Source organism: Dreissena polymorpha, chromosome 4 (assembly GCF_020536995.1).
Source record: "Dreissena polymorpha isolate Duluth1 chromosome 4, UMN_Dpol_1.0, whole genome shotgun sequence".
Lineage (NCBI taxonomy): Eukaryota > Metazoa > Mollusca > Bivalvia > Myida > Dreissenidae > Dreissena > Dreissena polymorpha.
The window spans coordinates 72139356-72163898 of NC_068358.1; the positions used below are offsets into that span (position 1 = coordinate 72139356).

At 34.2% G+C, this 24543-nt stretch overlaps 1 protein-coding gene across 1 annotated transcript; it reads left to right on the forward strand.

The window, feature by feature from the left end:
• The first annotated feature begins 1216 nt into the window (after positions 1–1216).
• Positions 1217–22875, forward strand: LOC127878502 (folylpolyglutamate synthase, mitochondrial-like). The gene is made up of 14 exons (XM_052425032.1): positions 1217–1243; positions 1543–1659; positions 2546–2664; positions 3588–3714; positions 4363–4502; positions 5345–5447; positions 6113–6190; positions 6594–6726; positions 7184–7288; positions 12706–12803; positions 19197–19243; positions 19676–19751; positions 22069–22132; positions 22430–22875. The coding sequence occupies exons 1-14, from the start codon at positions 1217–1219 to the stop codon at positions 22873–22875; spliced, it is 1680 nt and encodes a 559-aa protein (XP_052280992.1).
• The last annotated feature ends 1668 nt before the right edge of the window (positions 22876–24543 follow it).

The window sequence follows — 24543 nt, forward strand, 5'->3', positions numbered from 1 at the left end:
CGTAAATTGTGTTAGGATATAGGACATTGCGAAGTGGTACGTAACTGGTCAGGAAATTATGAATGGTTGCTTAACCTTTTTTTTATAGCCACTTTTATAAACATAAGATCAAATGAATAAAATATCTGGGGTTGAGTGTGACACCTTTTCTAAAAAACAAACACTTATTAAAACCAACGCTATCGAATAAACGAACCACAAATACAAGCGTCGACGCTTATTACATGTGATTTTAACTGTTAGTAAAAAATGGAAGGGGGTTTATACCGATATAAAGGGGGGTTTATTCCGTATTATGCAAAACTATCGAGGGTGTTTCTTCCGAGTATGTAAAATGTGAAAGGGGGCTTCTTCCGCTATGCTGTTTTTAGGGAAGGGAGTTTTTCCGGAGGGTGTTTTTTCCGTACACCAACGCTGATACGGGCCGCAGTTTGACACGAAGAACGTCACATCAAACACGTTTATCCCAAATGATTTCGGGTGCCAATTAGTAAGCGGCTCGCAGGTCATTTAATATAATGGCAATTACGTTTGAAAAAAATGCGAATATGCGAATATCAATTCTGTTATTCGAATACTGGCCATTCAATCGAATATTCGAATATTCGAATAATTTTGCCATCACTAGTATTTTTATTCCAATGATTGTTTGTATTTCTTGCAGTGTATATATCAAATACATATGAATTAATAATTATTACCGTTATGTAAGATACTAACACTAATACCGTCGTAACGTGAATAATACAATATGGAGTCAAACATGACCTTAAAAATGTTTTTTTTTACAATATTTGGATTCTGTTTGTAACCAATTTTTATTCATGTCAATTTAATATTTAAAATATGATATTAGAATTGCATTTACCGTGACACATTTAGTATTACAATTCGTCGCCTCTTATTTTAGACGTTACAACACAGGAACTCTGGTGAATCGCACGAGTTGATTGTGTGACGCAGCAATCTAATTGCACGAAAAATTTATGGCGTATTAAAAGGAAGGTACGAGTTGATTGCAAGATGCAGCACAAGACTCGTACGAGTTGATTGAATGACACAGTAATTGATAAGGACGCTTTTTTGTGCACTAGTTTATTTTGTGACGAAGAAACAGTAAAACACGTGTTGATATAGATAGTAAAACTTAATTACAAAGGTATTTCCTAACTGCGATTCTAGACAGCACGTGATTTTGCTAAGAATTGAATCGACCATGGCAGTCAACCAATCGGACTATGAGGTAATTCCTTCATTACACGTGTTGCAGTGTTAGCTTGTTATATCACGAGTGTAGACGAAATTACCCTTTAATACACAAGAGTATTTATCTTCTGAATGTTTTTACTTTCCTGCGTGGCAGCCTTTTCAAAAGTATTATACATTAAATAAAATTATTATTTGTCATGTTTACCTCTGAATGTCGGAATAATTCAACAGTTCCAATAGCTACAACACATTCTTAAAAATTAGACTCCTGCTTGAGATAATCTTATATGTGACGTTTTTGAACATATTGAATGATTTGTAATGGACTTGCAGGCAGCTGTAACTATTATCAATTCCACGTACCCGGATGGTCCGGATATTGACTACAAAGCGATATACGATTTCAACAGGCCTTGCATGCAAAAGTACCTGTTGGATCTTAAAATTCAGGTATAAGTTTCTGTTCATGAATGTAAAACAATGTGTTGAAGAAAAAAATGACGTTAAGAACGCTTTATATATTTCGATTTCAATTTTTTTTTATTATGATTTATTTCATATATATCTTCTAATAGACTCAAATCATGCTTTATTAGGAATATTGAGCTTTGCTTTTATATAAACACTTTTTTGAAATTCGCACTATGCAAATTATTTATAAAAATGGATGCCTTTAAAAAGATAATCCTATAAAAAGTGAATGAAACTTTTAAAGATAATTATTATCAATACATGTATTGCCTTCGGGAAATGTATTAAGATCGGTACATCTTGTATAGGATTGGAGTGACAACAATACAATTAGTTGAGATTAAAATACGCCATTAAGTCATGTATTTGTATGTTTTAAAAGAATCAATAGATGTTTTGTAAAACGTTTTTGCTATATGACTTAATTGGCGTTCACCCTTTACACGGAACCGATCGTTAACTATCAAACTATCAGACTATAATACACGAAATACATTCTTTTAAATGAAATTATAAACTTCATGTAGCTGAATGTGAATGAGGGATTGTTTATTGTAATGTACGCACTGTATATAACCATTTTACAACATAAATAGTACAAACGCTTAAGCATCGTATTGTGTAAATTATGCAAGACCTATAGCAACACTTATATTTTGTTCTGCATACGCAATGAACACAAACGCCTTACAAAATAAAGCAATTATTGTTTGATATCGGAACGGATTGCAAGCAGAAACAATTCAAGGACATATTTACCAAAAAGGCGTTGTGTTTCTGAACTTGAATGCTATTAATAGTAGTAGCGAACATTGAAATCATGTCTATATAGCAGCATGCTATTTAAATTAGTGTTTATTTAAAGGATTGCGATTTGTCCCGTCTTAACGTGATCCACGTAAGTGGCACAAAGGGCAAGGGGTCAACTTGTGCATTCTGTGAGAGCATACTGCGTCACCATGGTTATAAGACTGGATTCTACAGGTGAATAGGGAAACTTTGTTTGCAATTGTTTTATAGAAAATTAAGTCACAGTCATGAGCATATAAAAGCATTCATTTCGATATTGTTTGAAGGCGTAGTCATTTTTATATTAATTCCAAATCCGAATATTGTCATGGTTATACGAAACATCAGTGTAAATAACAAAAGACGTAGCATAGGTATTAATGTCAGACGAAATTAAAATTTATCTTCACAGTTTGCTGATTAAAAAAAAATAAGGTAAAGGTTAACATGTTTGTAAGGATCATAACAGTAGGTAATAGTGCTTAAGCAAGTATTTTATTAATAAATTCTAAGTCCAAATTATGTAATAGACATAATCAACATATGTGCAAGTATGGAAGAGTTGTTGGAATAGGTATTACTGCTAAATAAAGTAGTTTCTGTATTAATAATAAGTCAACATTAGCTCATGATCATTTATAACTTAGATGCACGAATCAAAGGGTTGTATCCATTGACATTGGAACAAGACGAAGCTTTATAACATAGTGCCATGTCGTCACGATTTAAAGACGGATTTAAGAACGCATAATAAAAATCTCGTCCTGTTGCATGTGTCCTAAAATGCGTGAAGAAACAAATTGATAGGAGCACGCAAACGACATTATCCGTTTCGGCAACAACTATTGCTAATGAGCGCAGCCCGTTTTGATGTATATTGATACATTTTGTTCTGTTCTTGCGAGAGATTTATCGTCAATTTGTTTCGTTTTAAGCAATACGTAAATTTAACGAACATGGTGTCCATGAGGATCATGTCGATGTTATAAGACTAATAACAAAACGTGTATAAGATGTTGAACGTGTCTAATGAGAATTTAATTTTAATCACTGAATATCCTGTGCATTTACTGTTCATGTATACCGAATTATTTCTCATATCCTGTTACCTGTTTCAGTTCACCTCATCTAATGGAGCACCGAGAACGCATCAGAATTCAGGGACGCATTCTTGAAAAAGAGACGTTTGCTAAATACTTTTGGGAGGTTTACACACAGCTGAAAGAAAACAAGGATCCCGAATTGGTAACCTTTGTATTTGACATTATTTCTTTTTAAGCGAACTTTTTAAGTGAATATGTTGAGAAACCAATTTAGTTTGTATTGCTCCCAGTGATTAAATTGATTAAATATAATTTAAAACTTGCCCCGATTGTTCGAACTAATTTGTCCCAATTTGATTTTTGGTAACACAGTTTGTGCCATATATTATTATTTTTGAAAGTTGAAAGGCTTAATTATCACTGTTTGTTTACACCTCCTGTTCTTTACACCCCATTATTATACATTGCACAAATACTAGTTAAGCTACGACTCATTTTCTTTTGATATGACTAACATACATGGGTTCACTCTTCCGTGTTTGAGATAATGTCTTTCCCATCTGAACAATATCACTGATTACTTTTCAAATAAGGACTATGGACATACATAAACAGCCCAGCTGTTTCAACTTGTATTTGTGCGGATGCATATTCGCGCTGCGTGTCCTTTGTAAGCCCGTATTGAACATCCGTCTGAGAAGCGCAGGTTTACACGATTAAATTTGTCCTCTTACAAAAGGAAAGCAAAGAAGATGTTTATGAACCATTTAACAAATCATACATGTCTTGGATTGTACTTGTTTCTTTAGGAAACCTCGATGTCGGATAGAATTTCTTTGTTTCAAAACAGGAAGGAAGAGTTGGTGGTTCAATGACGTTTTTTCGACTTCTGACTGCTTTGGCATTGCACGTGTTTCTTAAAGAAAACGTTGATGTCGTTATTTGGGAGACCGGATTAGGAGGAGAATACGACTGCACCAACATCGTCAGGTCCGTCAAATCTCATTGTTATTTATATTTTTCTCTTATTGTGAGTAATTGCTAACCACGATGTGTTTTATCCTTATTGTGCAAGGTCGATAGGTAATCGGGAAACAATGTAAACTATATCGACAAACGGCTTTACTGCATTTGTTTGCATTTGGACTTGTTCATAGATTTTCGTGTTTTTTAAGTACATGTATCATGAATTTAGTTTACTGACACTATTATAATACTGGGAGTAATGTAAATAATTATAATAACAAGGAAACTATTTAATAAATATAGTTCGTACGTGGGGTTTATATCCGATACATGTAGTACCACAGGTTAACGTTATACTACAAGATAACGCCAGCTATTGAATCTCAATGATAATTAAAACGCTATATCGGTAAAACACGTGTTTGCTATATTATCGGTGAAAAGATTGATGCCCCAAAAAACTATAGTTTACACAGTTTTCATAGTAAGGAGTGGATTTTGCTCGTATGAAAATCATGCACATATTTTTTTGATTTTTTGAATGCTTTTTCCGAACTAGAAAAAAGTCCCTTAAAATCCTCGATTGTATAAGGTACATTGATACTGTTTAAACTCTGTGTGATTACTTTGCTGTAAAGAACACATATACATTGTTGTGAAGAACACATATACACAAAGTATTGTATTGAGTTTTAATTAAAATATGATTTTAGGATTTGTTTATTTTTCATAACAGCGCAATGTTTATTTGGTTGTTCTCTATTGAAACGTACTTAGTCTATATATAATTCTGCGCGAGACGTTTATATCGAATTCACGACTGTGTATACATTTAAAAAAACATTTGTTTTAACAATCTTCAACAGAAATCCTGTCGTGTGCGGCGTGACGTCATTAGCACTTGATCACGTCGATCGGTTAGGTACATCTATCGAGCAGATCGCATGGCACAAGGCCGGAATATTCAAGGTAAGCAAGGTCCAAAAACAGTTGATTATTTCCATTTTGATTATGTTTCGAAGACAATAACTTGTGTTTGACAATGCTATAAACAAAAAATTCTGATCGCAAAAGTATTGCTGGGTACTATTGTCAATCATAAAGCTTACTGGCGCTTAGTTTAAAAAGACCTTTTCACAGATTGGACATGTATTGAAGTGTTTCATTAAATGCTTTATAAGTTTATATTGATAAATGTAAACATTGGATCTAGGAAGCTCCAGTTCAAGACAAGAATAAAATTTTAAAAAAGTAACCACTGACCCCTTAAGTAAAAGTCTTACGCTTAGACCACTCGGCCATCCGTGCTTACACAATGAATGATGTATTTTAAACTTTATTTAAGCAATCCTTGAAGTGTCACAAAATATAACGACAACAACAGAACTCTCCAAATTATTCAATTGTTTCGCGTTGCAACGCTTTGTAATTTTAAGGTTTTTAAATCGTCAAAAGATGTATATAATGGATATTTTATAGCATCATGGTAAATGTTCAGTGTTAGTGTTTCCTCATAAATATCATAACTCCAACGACATTTTTTTTTATTTTGTCAATTCACCAAAACGTGAAAAGGTCCCTTTAAACGACCTATATATAGCAAAGAACAACAGAGTGTCCACCCTTTATTTTAGCCTGGCGTTCCGGCATTTACTGTTGAGCAGCCCCCGAATGCAATGCGTGTACTGGAAGAAAGAGCCAGAAACATACGGGTAGATTAAGTGAACCAACGTTGACATTTAGTGTAATATTAACAAACACTAACCAATGCATTGTTAACGATAAATCTATTTTACAACATGTATGGGACCATATGATCACTAGTGTTGAAACAGCGGTTTATATGCATATACGGCGCAAACTTATTTTTGTATGATGAAACAAATATGAGTGGAGGAAACGCTATCGGAGTGGTAGTTAAAATGTTCTCAATATTTTAGAAACAAACGTCATTTTCTTTATAACACCATAAGTAGTTTAAAAACAATAAATACATGTATTTGTGTTTGTTCAAGATTGATACAAATGATTATATTAAACAGTATATAAGCTATTGCATTTCCAGGCATCAGTTAATTAACATGTGTATCTATATATGTTCCATGTTTGTCTTAGGCACCTTTGTACCAATGCGCAGAGCTAGGCAGGTATCGGCAGAGGTTCAAACTTGGCATCGAGGGATCTAAGCAGTCTCTTAACGCATCCTTGGCCATTCAACTGTGCAGCACATGGATAGAAAGACATACAGGTGCATTTGTGTATTTTTAATATGTGAGAGAACGGACGTTAAGACTCGTTGTTGAACGAACGCGTTGATAATTAAGTGAATACTGCATTACTGAATCATATGCCATTATAGCCCCATAAGGGACTAATTTATGCTCTTTTATATAGTTTCTCCTTGAAAGCATGTACCATTTTTGGACACCTAAGTATATATTTGTTTGCGCTGCATTAAGAACAGATGGGACGATCTCCAGACAGAAGAACAAAATGCAAACGAACTGAACGATTGTCTTTAAACTAGATGTGTATATAATATAACGACATCATACTAATGTAGACGATCATTAATCAATGACAAAAAGTAAAATTGACGCATTTGAAATAATACTCAATATAATACTGTCATCGGTCACTGGTGATAGTCATTGGTATGTATTTATTAAGATGAAGTTTTCAAAGTTGTTGTCCTTGCTTTGTAGGAAAATGTAGCTCCGGAGGTGGGGCGTCATTGCTATCCAATCAACCAGACTACACAACAGTTCAACTGGCTGAACCCGCTACAATCAATGCTAAATTTGCAATAGGTACTATAAACACATTATTAATCTTATCACATTAATTGTCATTGATCATTAGTAGACCGATCTACAATGTTAAAAAACCTGCAAACAATTTACCATTTGCCATATCACCAATCTCCCTGCCCATCTAGCATCGTGATCGAGATTAGGACATCCGACAAATCATACCAGACGACACGCAGTTTTAAAATGATTTTGGATGTATTTTCTGCTATGTGCAGTGCTGATTTATCGAGCTACATTTAATCAGAAATTATAATAAATGATGAATATATGTTAAATGTTTAGTTGATTTAAAACCCGCTATTACCGTATTTTTATACTTGTGTTTCAAGTTAATTACAGTAACACGGAAATGGTAATACCACCTGCCATGTATAGGAAATTTGACTCGGGTGACATCTTTTCCAGATTTCTGTTAAGTCGTTTTTTCATACGAATACGTAAATTATAAAGACAATACCAGAAATGGATAACTCCCGGATTTAATCCCCTGAATACGCGCCGCCATTACCGTACTGAAGAACAAAACAAGGAACGAAACGATTAAATCTATTATATTTGCAGATTAAAAAAAAGATCTATAAAAACACAAAGATTGGAATCGTCCATTCGGACAAAAAAGTATCGGAAATTCTCACCGCGAATACGAGATCTGCAGCACGTGCAATCAATCGGGAAGTCGCTTATCTCCCTCTGTTATCTGGCGATATAATTCGCTATGGCAGCCTGTTCGCCCGCTTGATTCCAATTAACAAAATATCATGACTTCGCACAATAGCACTGAAAACATGTGAAACGTAAAACAGTTTCGATATTTCTAGTAGCGTTGATATATTAAATGTGCTTTTGAAAATTTCATAAAGATATGTTTGGGAAAAGAAGGGAACATCATTAGAGCTATTCAAGTTTATTGAAGTTTTCTACAAGTTTTCATGTTGAACATTTGTATCGTTAGTTAATTTTGTTAAGAAATCAATTTATTAAATATTTAGAACATACAAAAAAGTTCAGGCTGTGTACTCTAATTTTATTTTTTAAACGTAAAAGAGTTATAGGCAAAATATGATATGTACATCTAAAAAAGAGTACACAGTTACACAGTTTTGCTAATGAATAGCTGCGGTACTATTTAAAATTACAAAATTCAATTCCGGCAAGAGAATTTTGTATTAGCTTGAGAGCGATAAATAGTAAATATTAATACAGAAATCTTTCGTTTAAAACCTAACTTAAGATATAATTTAAATAAAATAGTTTGCCGCTACCTGAAATCTTACAGATTTTCGCTAATCACTATTTACAGACCGTAAAATAGTTAAAACAAACAAACTTTATGTCGTCGGTAGATGTTTATGTAACCCTAAAAAATCCACTTAAAAAGGGAAATATTAATAACGCAATATAACATGTTTAGACTAACAAAGATATGTACCATTCAATACAAAAGTATTAAATCTTAAACTATTTCTTACTGAGTATATCTCCGGAATTATTTATTTACAGCATTTATAAAGAAATAATACCGGTTTAAACAAAGGAAAGCATCTACTTTTCAATAAAATTGTCCTCTACCATTAACTTATCGATTTAAGGATTGTCTATGTCTAATAATAGTTGTTATGCCCCCCTTCGAAGAAGAGGGGGTATATTGCTTTGCACATGTCGGTCGTTCGGTCGGTCGGTCGGTCTGTCGGTCCGTCCACCAGGTGGTTTCCGGATGATAACTCAAGAACGCTTGGGCCTAGGATCATGAAACTTCATAGGTACATTGATCATGATTCGCAAATGACCCCTATTGATTTTGAGGTCACTAGGTCAAAGGTCAAGGTCACGGTGACCCGAAATAGTAAAATGGTTTCCGGATGATAACTCAAGAACGCTTAAGCATAGGATCATGAAACTTGATAGGTAGATTAATCATGACTCGCAGATGACCCCTATTGATTTTCAGTTTACTAGGTCAAAGGTCAAGGTCACAGTGACCCGAAATAGTAAAATGGTGTCCGGATTATAACTCAAGAACGCTTAGGCCTAGGATCATGAAACTTAATAGGTAGATTGATCATGACTCGCAGATGACCCCTATTGATTTTCAGGTCACTAGGTCAAAGGTCAAGGTCACAGTGACCCGAAATAGTAAAATGGTTTCCGGATTATAACTCAAGAACGCTTATGCCTAGGATCATGAAACTTCGGAGGTAGATTGATAATGGCTGGCAGATGACCCCTATTGATTTTCAGGTCACTAGGTTAAAGGTCAAGGTCACGTTGATCCGAAATAGTAAAATGGTTTCAGGATGATAACTCAAGAACGCTTATGCCTAGGATCATGAAACTGCATAGGTACATTGATCATGACTCGCAGATGACCCCTATCAATTTTCAGGTTACTAGGTCAAAGGTCAAGGTCACGCTGACCCGAAATAGTAAAATGGTTTCCAGATGATAACTCAAGAACGCTTATGCCTAGGATCATGAAACTTGATAGGTAGATTGATCATGACTCGCAGTTGAGCCCTATTGATTTTCAGGGCACTTTATCAAAGGTCAAGGTCACGGTGACCTGAAATAGTAAAATGATTTCCGGATGATAACTCAAGAACGCTAATGGCTACGATCATGAAACTTCATAGGTACATTGATCATGATTCGCAGATGACCCCTATTGATTTTGAGGTCACTAGGTCAAAGGTCAAGGTCATGGTGACCCGAAATAGTAAAATGGTTTCCGGATGATAACTCAAGAACGCTTATGCCTAGGATCATGAAACTTCATAGGTACATTGATCATGACTCGCAGATGACCCCTATCGATTTTGAGGTCACTAGGTCAAAGGTCAAGTTCACGGTGACCCGAAATAGTCAAATGGTTTCCGGATGATTACTGAAGAACGCTTATTCCTAGGATCATGAAACTTAATAGGTAGATTGATCATGACTCGCAGATGACCCCTATTGATTTTCAGGTCACTAGGTCAAAGGTCAAGGTCACGGTGACCCGAAATAGTAAAATGGTTTCCGGATGATAACTCAAGAACGCTTATGGCTAGGATCATGAAACTTCATAGGTACATTGATAATGACTGGCAGATGACCCCTATTGATGTTCAGGTCACTAGGTCAAAGGTCAAGGTCACAGTGACAAAAAACATATTCACACAATGGCTGTCACTACAACGGAGAGCCCATATGGGGGGGCATGCATGTTTTACAAACAGCCCTTGTTTATAACACGCGTTCTCGTTGACATGACTGATTTACTCCGCCTTTTCATCTAAATGCACTCCTTATTTTATCCAAATTCACCTCTTAAAAGACTGCGCATGCGTAGAGATTAATTGACCAAAGTTTATCATTTGAATCCATGGTAATGTCAGTTATCCAAAAGATCAATTCTAGAATTAAGTTTTTCTTCAAAAAGAGTGAATTCCTCAACTTCCATACTAAGAAGTTGCTATCAACGGCTATTGCCCAATGTCATTTTGATTATGCTTCAGTTGTATGGTTTCATTCTACCACTCAAGCTATCAAGACCAAGTTATAGATCACGCAGAACACACTGATTCGATTTATGTTGAAACTAGATACCAGAGTTCATGTTGGTAAAGAGCAATTTGCCCTGTTGAATAGAATACCAGTGGCTAGAAGAGTTGATTTAAAAACCATTTGTCATGTTTTTACTATCAATACTAATTCTGCTCCATTAGATATGAAGGAATATTTTACCTTTAAGTTAGCTAGCTCTGTTCGTAAACACAAAACTAGGTTCATAGCCAAGGCTGTTACATGTACATACCCTGTTAAATGGGACGGGAATCCCTTCTTCTTTATAGAGTGTATTTTTTCTCCATTCCTAATGTAAAAGGGTTTGGTAAAAGGTCATTTTCCTACAGGGGATGCTTTTTGTGGAATAATGTGCCACATTATATTAGAGACTCTGTAACAGATAATAACTTCAAGTTTAGTGCTGTGGAAAATTGTATTAGTCTACTTGATTCTTAACCATATTTTGTAAAAAATAAAATTAACTATTTGTTTGTCTGTAAATTGCTCAAATTGATTGTTAATTGCTTGTTGTCACTTATTTTTTTTTACAAGCTTTAAGAAGCTAAATACATGTCGTTCTTAGAATTATTATAGAATAGGTAAAGGTTCTATGTTTTAATATTTAAAAACTGATTAATTTCAAACTAGTTGCAATATAGATGTTTTGTTTTATTTACAGTTGTCTTTCTTAAAGGTGACTTGATAAAGGTGCTCAAATATGTGATTTATATATTTCTATCTAATTTTTGTGTCATCCTTGATGGTTGTCATGGCTCCACTTATGTATTTGTTTAATTCATGTATGTATCTTTCTTTCTTATATACATGTGTGTGTTATACTCGTATTGCCATGTATTCTGCCAGTATATATTGAAATCAATGAATGAATGAATGAATGAATGAATTAATGAGCGAATCAATCAATCAATCCCTTTAAGAGATGAGTTGCGCAATATATCCCTAAAATCCGCTGAAAAAGGTTTAACACAGATGAATTCGGATGAAACACGGTGAAAACGGATAAATCCATAAAATTCGGCAGACTGTGGGTTATTTTTTAGGGATTTTTAAGAGAACAAAGTTCCTACCACCACTGTATTTTCCTTTCTGTGTTTTTTTTTCAACAAAATAAACGAAACAATAATGTGAACCTGGACATTCATCTTGTAGAGACTAATGGCGGACAAACCGATTTGTTAACTGAATACTCACAAGGAGTACATTGACCCGTTATATATATTTGTTAATTTTAGCAACAGATGAACATGTTAATTTATAACTACACAATATAACGTTTTAACCATTTAATATTTTATTAAAATGAGTGTTAAAACTGATCGATACGTGTAAATATTGCCGTAACTATTGTTTGTGTTACTGTTATTATCTTAAAATAACAGTGTTATATGTTTTATTATTTGAGATATGGCAATATATATGGGATTTAAAATAAATTCATTAAAAAAATGTATGTGACTCAGTATAATTTCTGATTATTTGTAGTTCGATAAACCTTTTTTTAATTGACATTGTAGAAAAACAAAAAGAAATCATCCGAGTTTTTTCTTGAAATGCTAGTCGTCTGTAACCGTTTGTCATTTATCCAAGTAACGTGTATAAGTTGGCGGAGCGATCAGTTATTTTGTGAGGTGTCAATTGTTTTTTGATATCTTAAGTTCTTGGATCAGTCTAGCCCTGAAACTTACGAAAATTAAAGTTTAATGGGTAATAATGACTCTGTAGTATACACTTGCTTGTCTAGCTTAATACAATAACCACAACTTTAAATATATCATAGTGTGAAACATAGAAATTTGTAATAGATAAATACAGTGAATAAAATACACATTTTTAACATTAATTATTTCTAGGTTTGGAAAAGTGTGAATGGCTTGGCAGGAACCAGACTGTTGCAGTTGACGGTGTGACATTCTATCTTGATGGGGCACACACCCACGACAGCATTCAGGTTCGTAGCTGACAGCGTCTTGTGAGATTAATAATATGATTAAGATTTCTACCAGTTATTAAGATAATTTATTTAATTTGAAGAAAAAGAGGCGAACATCATATTTATTTTGCATTGTTTGTTTGATGATTATATACTGAAGCTTCAATTATACCGGGCATGGCTTGGAATCTATTGTCGTTGTTTATCAGAAATGTACTCGATTCTTAAGGTGACCGGAAGGAGGCTAAAATGGCGGACGCAAAAAAAGCCGCGCGAGTTTTTCTTAAATTTATTTAATTTTAACAGTGAATTGAATCAGTTAGCTTCGCCAATTCGCGCTTAGGAAGTAATATATGTGCCAATAAGTGCTAATCGTCAAAGCAAATCATAAACGGATACACAAAACAATCAAAATGTCAAAAAATCAAAACAAGGACAAAGACAAGGACAAACAAAACAACAAGAAAAAGGAGAAAAATCCGGGAAGTATCAGTGAACCATTGACGGGAGCCCAAATGAACATACCGGTGTCAGCATGCTCAGTAAGTACAAGACATGCAAGCAATACACCGCTAAATACACAGTTAAATGTTCAAATGCAAAACACGGACTTGCGATATCAACCCCAACATTGCCAAAATATTCAAAACTATGCGACGGAACAAATGTATACGTACCTTGCACATGAGCCACAGCGACCGAACCATACAAATATGTACGCCCCGCACATGATCCAGCAGCAGTATAGCCCAGCACCCCAAAACTCCCAGGGGCCGCCAGTTTTTCCCCCACCTACATACCAGCAGTTCACACAGGGTAATCCGCAAGTGCGCACAAACCAACAGGACAATGGCGATTTGATTTCACTGGTCGAAAGATTGGATACTCGTCTCCAGTCCATTGAGAAACATGTGTCCAAACTCGACATAATACAAAACGAACTTTCACATGTAAAAGCTGATGTGGCTGCCTTGCGAGGAGAAAATGCATCCATGAACTCCCGTCTGAACGAAATAGAAACAAGTTGTCAGTCATTTAGTGATATTGCGGACGATTTCCATTCAAACAAACTTAGCACATCAAAAACACTATCTGAACTCAAATTTAAAACAAATAAAATCGAACAGCAAATGTCAACATTCGAAAACGTAAACATACAGATCCAGGAGAATATAACTGACTTACGGTGGCGTAGCATGCGGGACAACCTTATCTTCGTTGGGGTGCCAGAAAGCACAGGAAATACGGAGCCACACGAATCTTGTGAAACTATTTTGCGACGATTCCTCTCAGAACGTATAGAAAACGATAAAAGCATTAACAAGGTTGCTGACATACATATCAATAACATTCAATTTGCACGTGTCCATCGGATGACTGGTGGCCCAAATTCTAGAAATCTACCCCGCCCGATAGTAGCAAAATTTGAAAACTTTAATGATCGGGAAAAGATTCGAAGAGCGGGTATTCTACTTAACCAAACGAAGTCAGGCTGCTATATCAATGAACAGTTTCCACCAGAAATAGAGGAACGCCGAAGACGACTATTACCGATTATGAGACAATATAAAAGTGATCCCTTTAATAAACTTAAGTGCAACCTAGTGCGTGATAACCTGTACATAGGAAACAAGGTGTACAATTTAGACACTGGGTCGCTTGAAGCACCGAAGCCAAAATCGCGGGCAACAAACGAAAAGCCATACCTTCAACAAACCACCCAGCCAATGCCTTATGCTCAATGGAAACAACAACCGAAAGTGCCGATTGATTTTAGAGGACAAAATAGGTTTGAAATATTCAACAGTGGCAACGTAGATACCCCTCAAAGGCGCAGGCCGATGATTGAACGTTCGCCCCGATCCCCTCTGGACGAAACGGAACTGAAAAGGCCTCGGGAGCAAGATAGTGAGTCAACGTCTTCCACCGCCCTTGTACAACTGCCCGAGATCCCCGAGCAACTCGAGCCAAGTAACACACAATGTTCTCAGCTCAACTCAACTGTGCAATAGGATACACAGGGAGAGAACCGATGTACTTTACATAACAATGAACACGGTGTGAGAGGATTAAAATTTCTCTCGTTGAACGTTTGCGGACTGAGATCGAAACAGCTTTGTCCAGAGTTTTGTTCATTTCTATGCAATTACGATATTATTGGTTTTCAGGAAACAAAAACTGACGATTATGATGATTTAGAATTAGATGGATTTAAAATGCATTTTAAAAACAGAAAAGAATTCGCAGTACGTAAATCAGGCGGGATATGTCTCGCTGTTAAAAACACAATCTGTAAACATGTCACAATTATTCAGTCAAGCAGTAAATTTGTATTGTGGTTTAAAATCTCTAAACATTTTACTAAAAACGAGGATATACTGTGCGGTGTTGTATATGTACCGCCTGAAAACTCTGTGTATGTAAACGATGATCCGTTTTCCGATATCCAGATAGAAATTGATAATTTTAGAGATAAATACAGTAATATATGCATGTTTGGTGATTGGAATAGTCGTACAAAACAGCTAGCAGATTATGTTAAACCTGATCATGATATCTTTTGCGAATTACACTTAGATGACATGTACAATGATTTAATATGCGATGAGAAACTATTTTTAGAAGCAAGTATGACTATTTCTCGAAATAACCAAGATAAAGCGGCAAATGGTTTTGGCTACAAGTTAATAAATTTCTTACAACGAAACCGACTGTTCATATTAAATGGTAGAACAAAAGGTGACTTTATGGGTAAATTCACTTGTAAAAATTCAAGCAGCATAGACTATTTTGTCAGCTCTCCTACGCTATTTAAGCATATAATCAATATAGAAGTTTTAGATTTTTGCCCATTACTTTCAGATGTGCACAACCCCGTTTCTATGGTGTTCGAATTTCCAAATTATCATAACAGGGATATTGTCACTGTTAACAATACATGTATATGTTTAAATGTCTTTGAAAATGTTGATGTTTGTGAGAATTGTATTGTTGCTGATGCAAATGTCGGTGATGTTAATAATGCTATTAGTAATAATGATAATGATAAAGATAATAACAATAACAATAATAATAATAATAATATCAATGAAAACGTGAAATTGTGGGATCATGATAAATGTAGTGCATTTGTAGAAAATATAAATGCTTTAAATGTCAATGACATCATCCGGGATCTTGAAGCTTTTGAAAACGCGGATACTTATTCAATTAATGACATGGACCATATAGTCTCCAAAATTGATTCTGTTTATCAAAACAGTTGTAAAAACAGCTTCGGCAGTCATATACATGTAAATAAATCAAAGTATAGCAACGAGCCCAAATGGTTCGACCGAAATTGTAAAGAAGCCCGGACAAATTTTCACCGTGCCAAATATGTATACAAGACTAAGAAATCTGAAGCGCATCGCCTTAATATTAAAAGCACAAGTAAAATATACAAGAAAACCATTAAACAATGTTATTACACATTTAAAAAGAAAAATGCTCAAAAAATTAAATCCCTGAAAAACACTAACCCCAGAGTATTCTGGAAAACTATTTCAGGAAAAAAACACAATACGGTAAAAGCAAATATTGCCTTGCTGGAAAACCATTTTAAAACTGTAAATGCCGACGACACTGTCTTTGATTTCACTAGCGATGAATCACAGCCAACTACCGTTTATAATAACGATTTACTTAATGCCGAGATAACATGCGAAGAAATCGAGCACTGTATAAATTTGCTAAAAAATAACAAAGCATGCGGCATTGATAATATTTTGAATGAGCACATTAAAGCATCCTTTCCAATTATGAAAGATGTATATATAAAATTATTTAACTTAGTATTTAAATCTGGTATAGTACCTAGCAATTGGACCATTGGGCTTATTAATCCAATTTTTAAAAATAAAGGTTCTGAAAACGATCCTTCTAACTATAGACCAATCACTCTGTTGAGCTGTGTGAGTAAATTATTCACTTCAGTCTTAAACATACGTTTAGAAAAATTTATTTTGAAATATGACCTTATTGATAAGCATCAAGCGGGTTTCCGTAAACATTTTTCAACAGCTGACAATATGTTTGTCTTATATGCGCTGATTAACATTCTTAGAACTCAAAAGAAAAAACTGTTTTGTGCATTTATCGATTTAAAGGCTGCATTCGATACGATTAATAGGTCATTATTGTGGTATAAGTTAGGCAAGTACAGTATAAATGGAAAGTTCTTAAATATTGTCAAAAATATGTACAACAACGCAAAATCATGTATCATGTGTAATGGCGAAAAATCTAACTATTTTTCATGTTCAGTTGGGGTAAGGCAAGGAGAAAATTTATCCCCCATACTATTTTCCTTCTTTTTGAATGACCTACATTCATATTTCAATAATAGCAGTGATGTAGACGGAATAAATTTTCATGTTCAGTCAAATGAAAACGATATGTTAAATTTTTTCAAACTATTTGTTTTGCTGTACGCTGACGATACTGTTATTGTAGCAGAGTCAGCTAACGATCTTCAAAATTGTTTAAATGTGTATTCCCAATATTGTGACGCATGGAAACTAACTGTTAACATAGACAAGTCAAAAATTGTAATTTTTAGTAAAGGTAGACCATCTAATTATGTATTCTACTATAAAGATCATCCCATTGAAGTTGTTAGAAATTATAAATACCTCGGTATTTTATTCAATAGCAGTGGCTCTTTTTTCCAGACCAAAAAGAATCTAGCCGAACAGGCAACAAAAGCTATGTACTGTCTGATTAATAAATGCAATAACCTCGCTTTACAAATAGATATGAAAATTGATCTTTTTAATAAGATGATTAAACCTATTCTTTTGTACGGTTGTGAATGTTGGGGGTTTGGAAATAATTATATATTAGAAAAAGTTCAGTTGAAGTTTCTGAAAATTATATTAGGGGTTAAAGCCAGTACGGCATCTTGCATTATATACGGAGAAACTGGAGTAAAGCCCCTCCAAATTGACATTGAAACTAGAATGATTTCCTTTTGGTCTAAATTGGTCCATCCATTGTGTTTTAAATTGTCATATCAAATCTACAACACCTTATTTAATATACATGCAATAGAAAATGCTAAATTTGACTGGATAGAGTGCATCCGAAACATTTTTGTTAAATGCGGAATGATGAATATTTGGCAGTCTCATGATTTTCCGAATTGCACCTGGCTCAGTCAAAGCGTGAAACAAAAACTTTCAGATCTGTTTATTAATGAATGGTACTCAGATATACATAATTCTAGTAAATGCAGTAATTATAGGTTATTAAAGACACATTTGGGTTCGAATCATACCTTGTTAAAACTCCAGATAAATTTTTAAAATACATTATACAAATTCGGACAAGAAATAACAGGTTACCTGTCGAAACTGGAAGTTGGTACGGAATAGAATCGAACCAAAGACTGTGTAATTTATGTAACTCCAATAATCACATTGGTGATGAATTCCATTATTTACTTGAATGTAATGCCCTTAAAGATCTAAGAAAACGTTTTATTGATAAAAAATATTACACAAGACCTAATACTATTAAATTTAAATTGTTAATGTCCATCGATTATCATACTAACAGTAATTACAGAAAACTATGTATGTTCATTAAGGAAATATTGAAACAGTTTTAATTTAGAACTTATATTTTTCTGGTGTTGTTTTTCTATACAATCAAATAGTGTATGTTGTTACCCCCATGTGATTGATGCTTAACTTCTATACATTCTCTCCCTTTAAATGTTTTTTTTTTTTTTTTTTTTTTTGTTTAGTTTGCTATGTAATGGCCCCTTCAACTATGTATTTTTTAAATTATGTTTGTGTAACTTTTGCTCACACTGTCATGTTATGCATGAAATGAGCTTGAAATAAATAAACTTGGAAACTTGGAAACTTAAGAATAGATCAACGCATACAATATCAATTCACTCCTGTTTCCTTGCATTTGTTGCAGCTTACGAGTTCAAACAATCACATAACAAAATTGTTGACAAAAAATCTCTGTAAACGCAATTTGTATTTTACACGTCTTGGGGCCCGTATTAACCAACAAATTCTTAGACTAAAGTCATAAACTAAGACAATTATGTTAACTTTAATGTTGTAATAGTATAATATATTTTATTTCGTTATGAATTCAAACTTTCCTTCTATAATTAGACAAGTCTTCATTTGTAACAATTTGTTCAATATATAAGAAACATTTGTACCACGCATATATTGAAACGCCGAACGTTTTTTCTACGCCTAATTTTAATTCTTAAGACTATGCATTTGTTGATGAACACTGACCCTGCACATGGAAAATTAACTCTTTTAGCGTCTGACTATGCCTCTTTTATCCACTCCCCTTGGCAAGCATGCTAATCTTGCTATGTTTATTTGATAATTTCAGCAATGTGTGGATTGGTTCCAAATGAAAACATCCTTGGATGATAAAGAGTAGGAAAACTTTATTGTCATGTACCTATACACGATATTTCTGATAATATTATATATGAACTGCTAATTCAAGCGTCGCTGCACTAGTTAATACAAAATTTATCGATACACGTGAATGTAAAAAAAAGAAATGATCTACCTGTTCTCTGTATGAGTTAAATTTCTTTTTACCGCAACATACATATTTTAAATAAATAAACACACATTTTTAAGACAGTGCAACTTAAAGTCAGTATTTATTTGAAAAATTAATTTTGAAAACAGGCAACATATTTGTGTCATACGGCATGTTAAATCGCAGCAGTTAAATGACGCCATTTGTGTGTTTTACAATGTTTTCACACACCGTAAAGAGATTTATCAAATAAAATGAATACATAAAACATATCGCTTGTTATATCATACAGGTAAATGTCAACATATATATTTCAGGGGCGAGGTGTTCCGTATCCTCATGTTTTACTGCACTTCTGAAAGAGACGCGGATGGATTCTTAAAACTGCTCGTGGTATAAAAAATATTTTCCTATCATTTATTTAAACTGAGAAAGATTAGTTTATACTTTTGTTCTGTATATTAACTAATGAAAACTAACAACCTCACTGAATATAATAGTGTTTGTTGTTTACTAAAGTACAGGTGTGACATTGATCTCCAAAAGATAAACGATCGGGTGCCTCACATATTACAAAAAGGTACACAGCTCTGATTATAAGTTATCCCGAAAAGAAAGTCCTGTTTTTTATTCAAACATGTTAAATAAATATGGTCAAATGGTAATATAATTAGTTTTTCCAAATCTAGCAAAAAATGAGTACTGAAATATATATACTTATTCAACTGTATACTTCTATTAAAATATTCTTAGGTCAATTTTAATATTTCCTTTTTCTTTAAGTGCTAGGATGAATGTAAGGGCTTTAACGCTTGAATTTAAACCTAGATGTGCTTCTGTGAACAATCATTGCAAACATCTTAAATCCATAAATGAACTTGTGGCAAATTATAAGTTAATAGTATATTTTGTATTTTGAAGCCAAACCAATCATTTCTTCGTTTTAATAAGTAAGGGCCTGTGTTTACGTCTGTGCTGTTTATATATATATTCTTATATTATTTATGAAAATATCGTTTCCCTTCAAATGGTATGATTTTCAGAGCCCTCGTATAAACAAAATTAACACATACATATCAGAATACTTCTGAATGGTAACTTTGATGCGTGATATAACGACTTACAACTAAAGATTAAATGTCGTTTAAAAATTTACCTTCGCCTAGTCTGGAAATAAAATATTTTAAGTTTTGAATAGGTCTTAGAGACTTGTAATGATACATTTGAATCTGAGCACCTCTTATAGACGTTTTTGAAACACAGATTGAGTATGTCTTATATACGTTTACGAGATACAAATTGAGTAGGATTTACATTCGTTTTGGAGATAAAGATTGGATGGGCCTTTTTGAACATTTGGAATTACAAATTGAGTAGGTCTTACAAACTTCTGAGAGGTACATATTGAGTAGGTCTTACAAACTTCAGAGAGGCACATACTGAGTAGGTCTTACAAACTTCTGAGAGGTACATATGAGTAGGTCTTACAAACTTCTGAGAGGTACATATTCAGTAGGGCTTACAAACTTCTGAGAGGTACATATTTAGTAGGGCTTACAAACTTCTGAGAGGTACATATTGAGTAGGGCTTACAAACTTCTGAGAGGTACATGTTGAGTAGGGCTTACAAACTTCTGAGAGGTACATATTGAGTAGGTCTTACAAACTTCTGAGAGGTACATATTGAGTAGGTCTTACAAACTTCTGAGAGGTACATATTGAGTAGGTCTTACAAACTTCTTAAAGGTACATATTGAGTAGGTCTTACAAACTTCTTAGAGGTACATATTGAGTAGGTCTTATATCCATTTTGCGGAAACATATTTACAAGGTCTTATATACTTTTTGGGGAGCCATATTGAGTTGGTCTTTGTTGCCGGTTTCTTATATAGTTTGAGAAGGTCTTATTTGCCTGTTTAGTGATATATATTTAGAAGGTCTTTTGGAGAGACAGATTGATTATATATTTAAGCGTAGTTTAATATACAGTTCGGGTAAGTAAAACCGTCTATTTGTGATGCAGTTAGAGTAGGTCTTAAAGACATTCCGGAGGTACAGATTAAGTATGTCTCACACGTTTTTGAGATAAATATTTAGAAGCTCTTTTGAACTTTTTGGTCATACAAATTGCATACGTTTTGGAGAAACAGATTGAATATGTATAAAAGACGCATTGGAAGAACATATTGAGTACCGGTAGTAGCTTCAGACATTCAGAGATATAGATTGGGTAGGTCTTACAAACTCTTTGAGATACATATTTAGCAGGTGTTACAGACTTTTAAACATACAGTAGGTCTAAGAAATGTTTTGGATCAACAGATTGAGTAGGTCTTAGAAGACGTGTTAAAGATACAGTTTAAGTATTTTTAAAGACCATAAGGGACACAGTTTCAGTTTAGTAGTTCTTACAGACCCTTTGGAGATATAAATTGAGTAGGTATTATATACTGTTTGGACATACAGATTTACTTAGACTGACAGAACGCTTAAATATCTAGATTTATTAGGTATGACATATCGTTATGGGTACAGATTAATCTGAGTAGGTCTATCAGACTTTGGTTGTGCAACTTGTCTGAGTAGGTCGGTCAGACCTCTGAAGGTTATCTCCGATTAGTGTCGCTCTACTTTAATAGGCAAGTGTTTAATATGCAGTAACGATGCTCTTAATAAGCATATGTATCTTGTTTATTGTCGTTTGTTTCAGACATGTGATTTCAACGCAGCCGTGTTTTGTACAAATGCAATTTTTAAAGAGCCAAAATGCGCAGGTACCTCCTTTTTATGACTTCCATTTTTATGATATATGATACCCTGATACGTTTTCTGCGATACTTTATGAAAATTACAGAAACTCAACAATGGTCGTTAGTTTATTGAAAGTTAGTTGTTAAATATCAGTGATCGTGGCAGGCTGTCTTTATTCATTAATGCCAAGATCGTCGGTTTGTGCTACTAAAGACCTGCGATTAAAATTGTATATATTGAAGTTCTGAAAGAAATTGTCATGACGTGGCTTCGTTTAATTGTGTGTTAATGAATTTGCGTCAAGTAACCTTTGACTTCAGATCAAGTCAAGAAACTGGCCACTTTCGAGGACAGCGTCAAACGCCAGAAAACGTACGAAACGTTGCTGGGTAATAACGCGAAGAACGAAACCAGTCAACGCAAACATGGTGACAAACCGTTCCTGTCATGCGCAGTTCGAACAATTAAAGAGGCTTTTGATTGGATTATGGAACTCAAAGATGACGTCAACAAAATGTCAAAATCTCACTCTAGCAACGATAGTTTGACGATGACCGATATAAACGCGCCTGCTGTAAAAACGCCAGCGCAAGAAATCCATGTACATGAAGACACAACCGGAATTGACAAAAAAGACGCGGATAATGATACAACGACGAGCAATAGTAGAAACCGAGAGAAAAAGGTTCTCGTGCTAGTTACCGGAAGTCTTTACCTTGTTGGAGGAGTCATGTGGGTCCTTAAAGACCTTCAATCCGACGGCTAGACGCGGAGATTCGGCAACACGTTTGGAAAAACACATTTTTACACTGGAATCTCTAATTGACAGGCGTGTTTCTTTGTTGGCACTCAGTATATATTCACAACTCATGACATATATTTCCACAGCAGTTGCTATTTTTACAACTTTACTTATGTACTATAATGGCCATACATCTTATAATATTTCAAAAACCTTGTATACAAGGCGGAACGATGGAAGTATTAACTGCAGTTGATCGTGCCTCAGAAATGTGTTATTCTGCTGCTCTAGTGCATACTAAACAAGTGAGTAAGAAAATTGCTATATATTCGAATTGATAGTCTGTTATATTCCATTTATATTTTAATAATAGGTATGTGATGGTAATGTGTAAAATGTGTCTAATTATTTCTAGGCTAAAATTCAGGTTATATTGTTTTAAATTATAAGAATATAACATACAAAACTGTTCATTTAAATTTAAAACTATCATTTTTATTAACTATTCCAAGATGTGTTCAATATGTTTCAATGCCCGTTAATTGAAAACATATCTGAAAATCGCAACAATTGTTTAGACAACTAACTTATTGAATCATTACTTTATGTATACATCGATGAAACTTCTGTATCCATGTTACTATACGCCGATGATATAGTCCTTATCGGAGGCCGATCTTCAGATTATGCTTAACCAAATGCATGACTGGTGTAAACGATGGAGGGTACTCATTAATACAGAAAAATCTAAAGTCGTGCATTTTAGAAAGGGGCACACACAACGAACAGATACCGAATTCAAAATCGGATTAAATATGCTGGATATTTTAGACAAATATAAGTATCTAGGGGTAGTTATGCACGAAAAGCGTGATTATAGTTTTCACTGTGAAATGCTTGCAAAAAGTGCCGGGAGAGCTCTCGAGTCTATTATAAATACAATTCATAATATGAAAAAAGCTGGATTAAAAACCTATGAAAAGCTATACAATTTTTGTGTGATACCTATATCGGATTACTGTGCATCAATTTGGGGAATTCACACACTTCCAATCAGCAGAAAAAGTTCACCACCGGGCAATACAGTACTTTTTAGGGGTACATAGATTTACGCCTTTAATAGTGTTGCTCGGTGAAATTGGATGGTTACCGAGCATTTACCGTAGATGGCTTGGAATTATTAGGTTTTGGAATAGGCATGTACAACTTGACGAAAATAGATTAACCAAACGAGCATTTGATAGGAATTACAGTTCATCAAATAACAATAACTGGTGCAGTGATTTTAAAACGGTCATGTCTAGACTTAACCTTACTCAATAATTTGGTCTAGAGACTATGAAAGTGTTTCAAAGTTAAGAACATATAGAAACTTCAAAACTGAAATTGCCTGTGAAGAATATCTTACACTGAACTTAAAAAGAAATGAACGCGCTTTATTTTCGCAATTCAGAACCGGAATTCTGCAACTTACGGTCGAGACCGGAAGGTATGTGGGTGAAGCTCCCGATCAAAGACGGTGTAGGTTGTGTTATAGTGGACTGGTCAAAGATGAAACTCATTTTCTTGTTGATTGTGCTCTTTATGAGAACACAATATCAGTTACATTTGGAAATAAAGATAAATTAGTTCTCTTGGTTAAATGCCATCATAGAAAGTGTGCGAAATTTGTTGTTAATGCTTTTTATATCA

What these genes read in the sequence shown, in the direction of transcription:
- LOC127878502 (XM_052425032.1), top strand. Translation starts at nt 1,217, where the DNA reads ATGGCAGTCAACCAATCGGACTATGAG. An exon ending in AAAACAAGGATCCCGAATTG is followed by an intron (nt 3,715 to 4,362) that starts GTAACCTTTGTA and finishes GTTTCAAAACAG; the next exon opens with GAAGGAAGAGTTGGTGGTTC. An exon ending in AAAGAGCCAGAAACATACGG is followed by an intron (nt 6,191 to 6,593) that starts GTAGATTAAGTG and finishes TGTTTGTCTTAG; the next exon opens with GCACCTTTGTACCAATGCGC.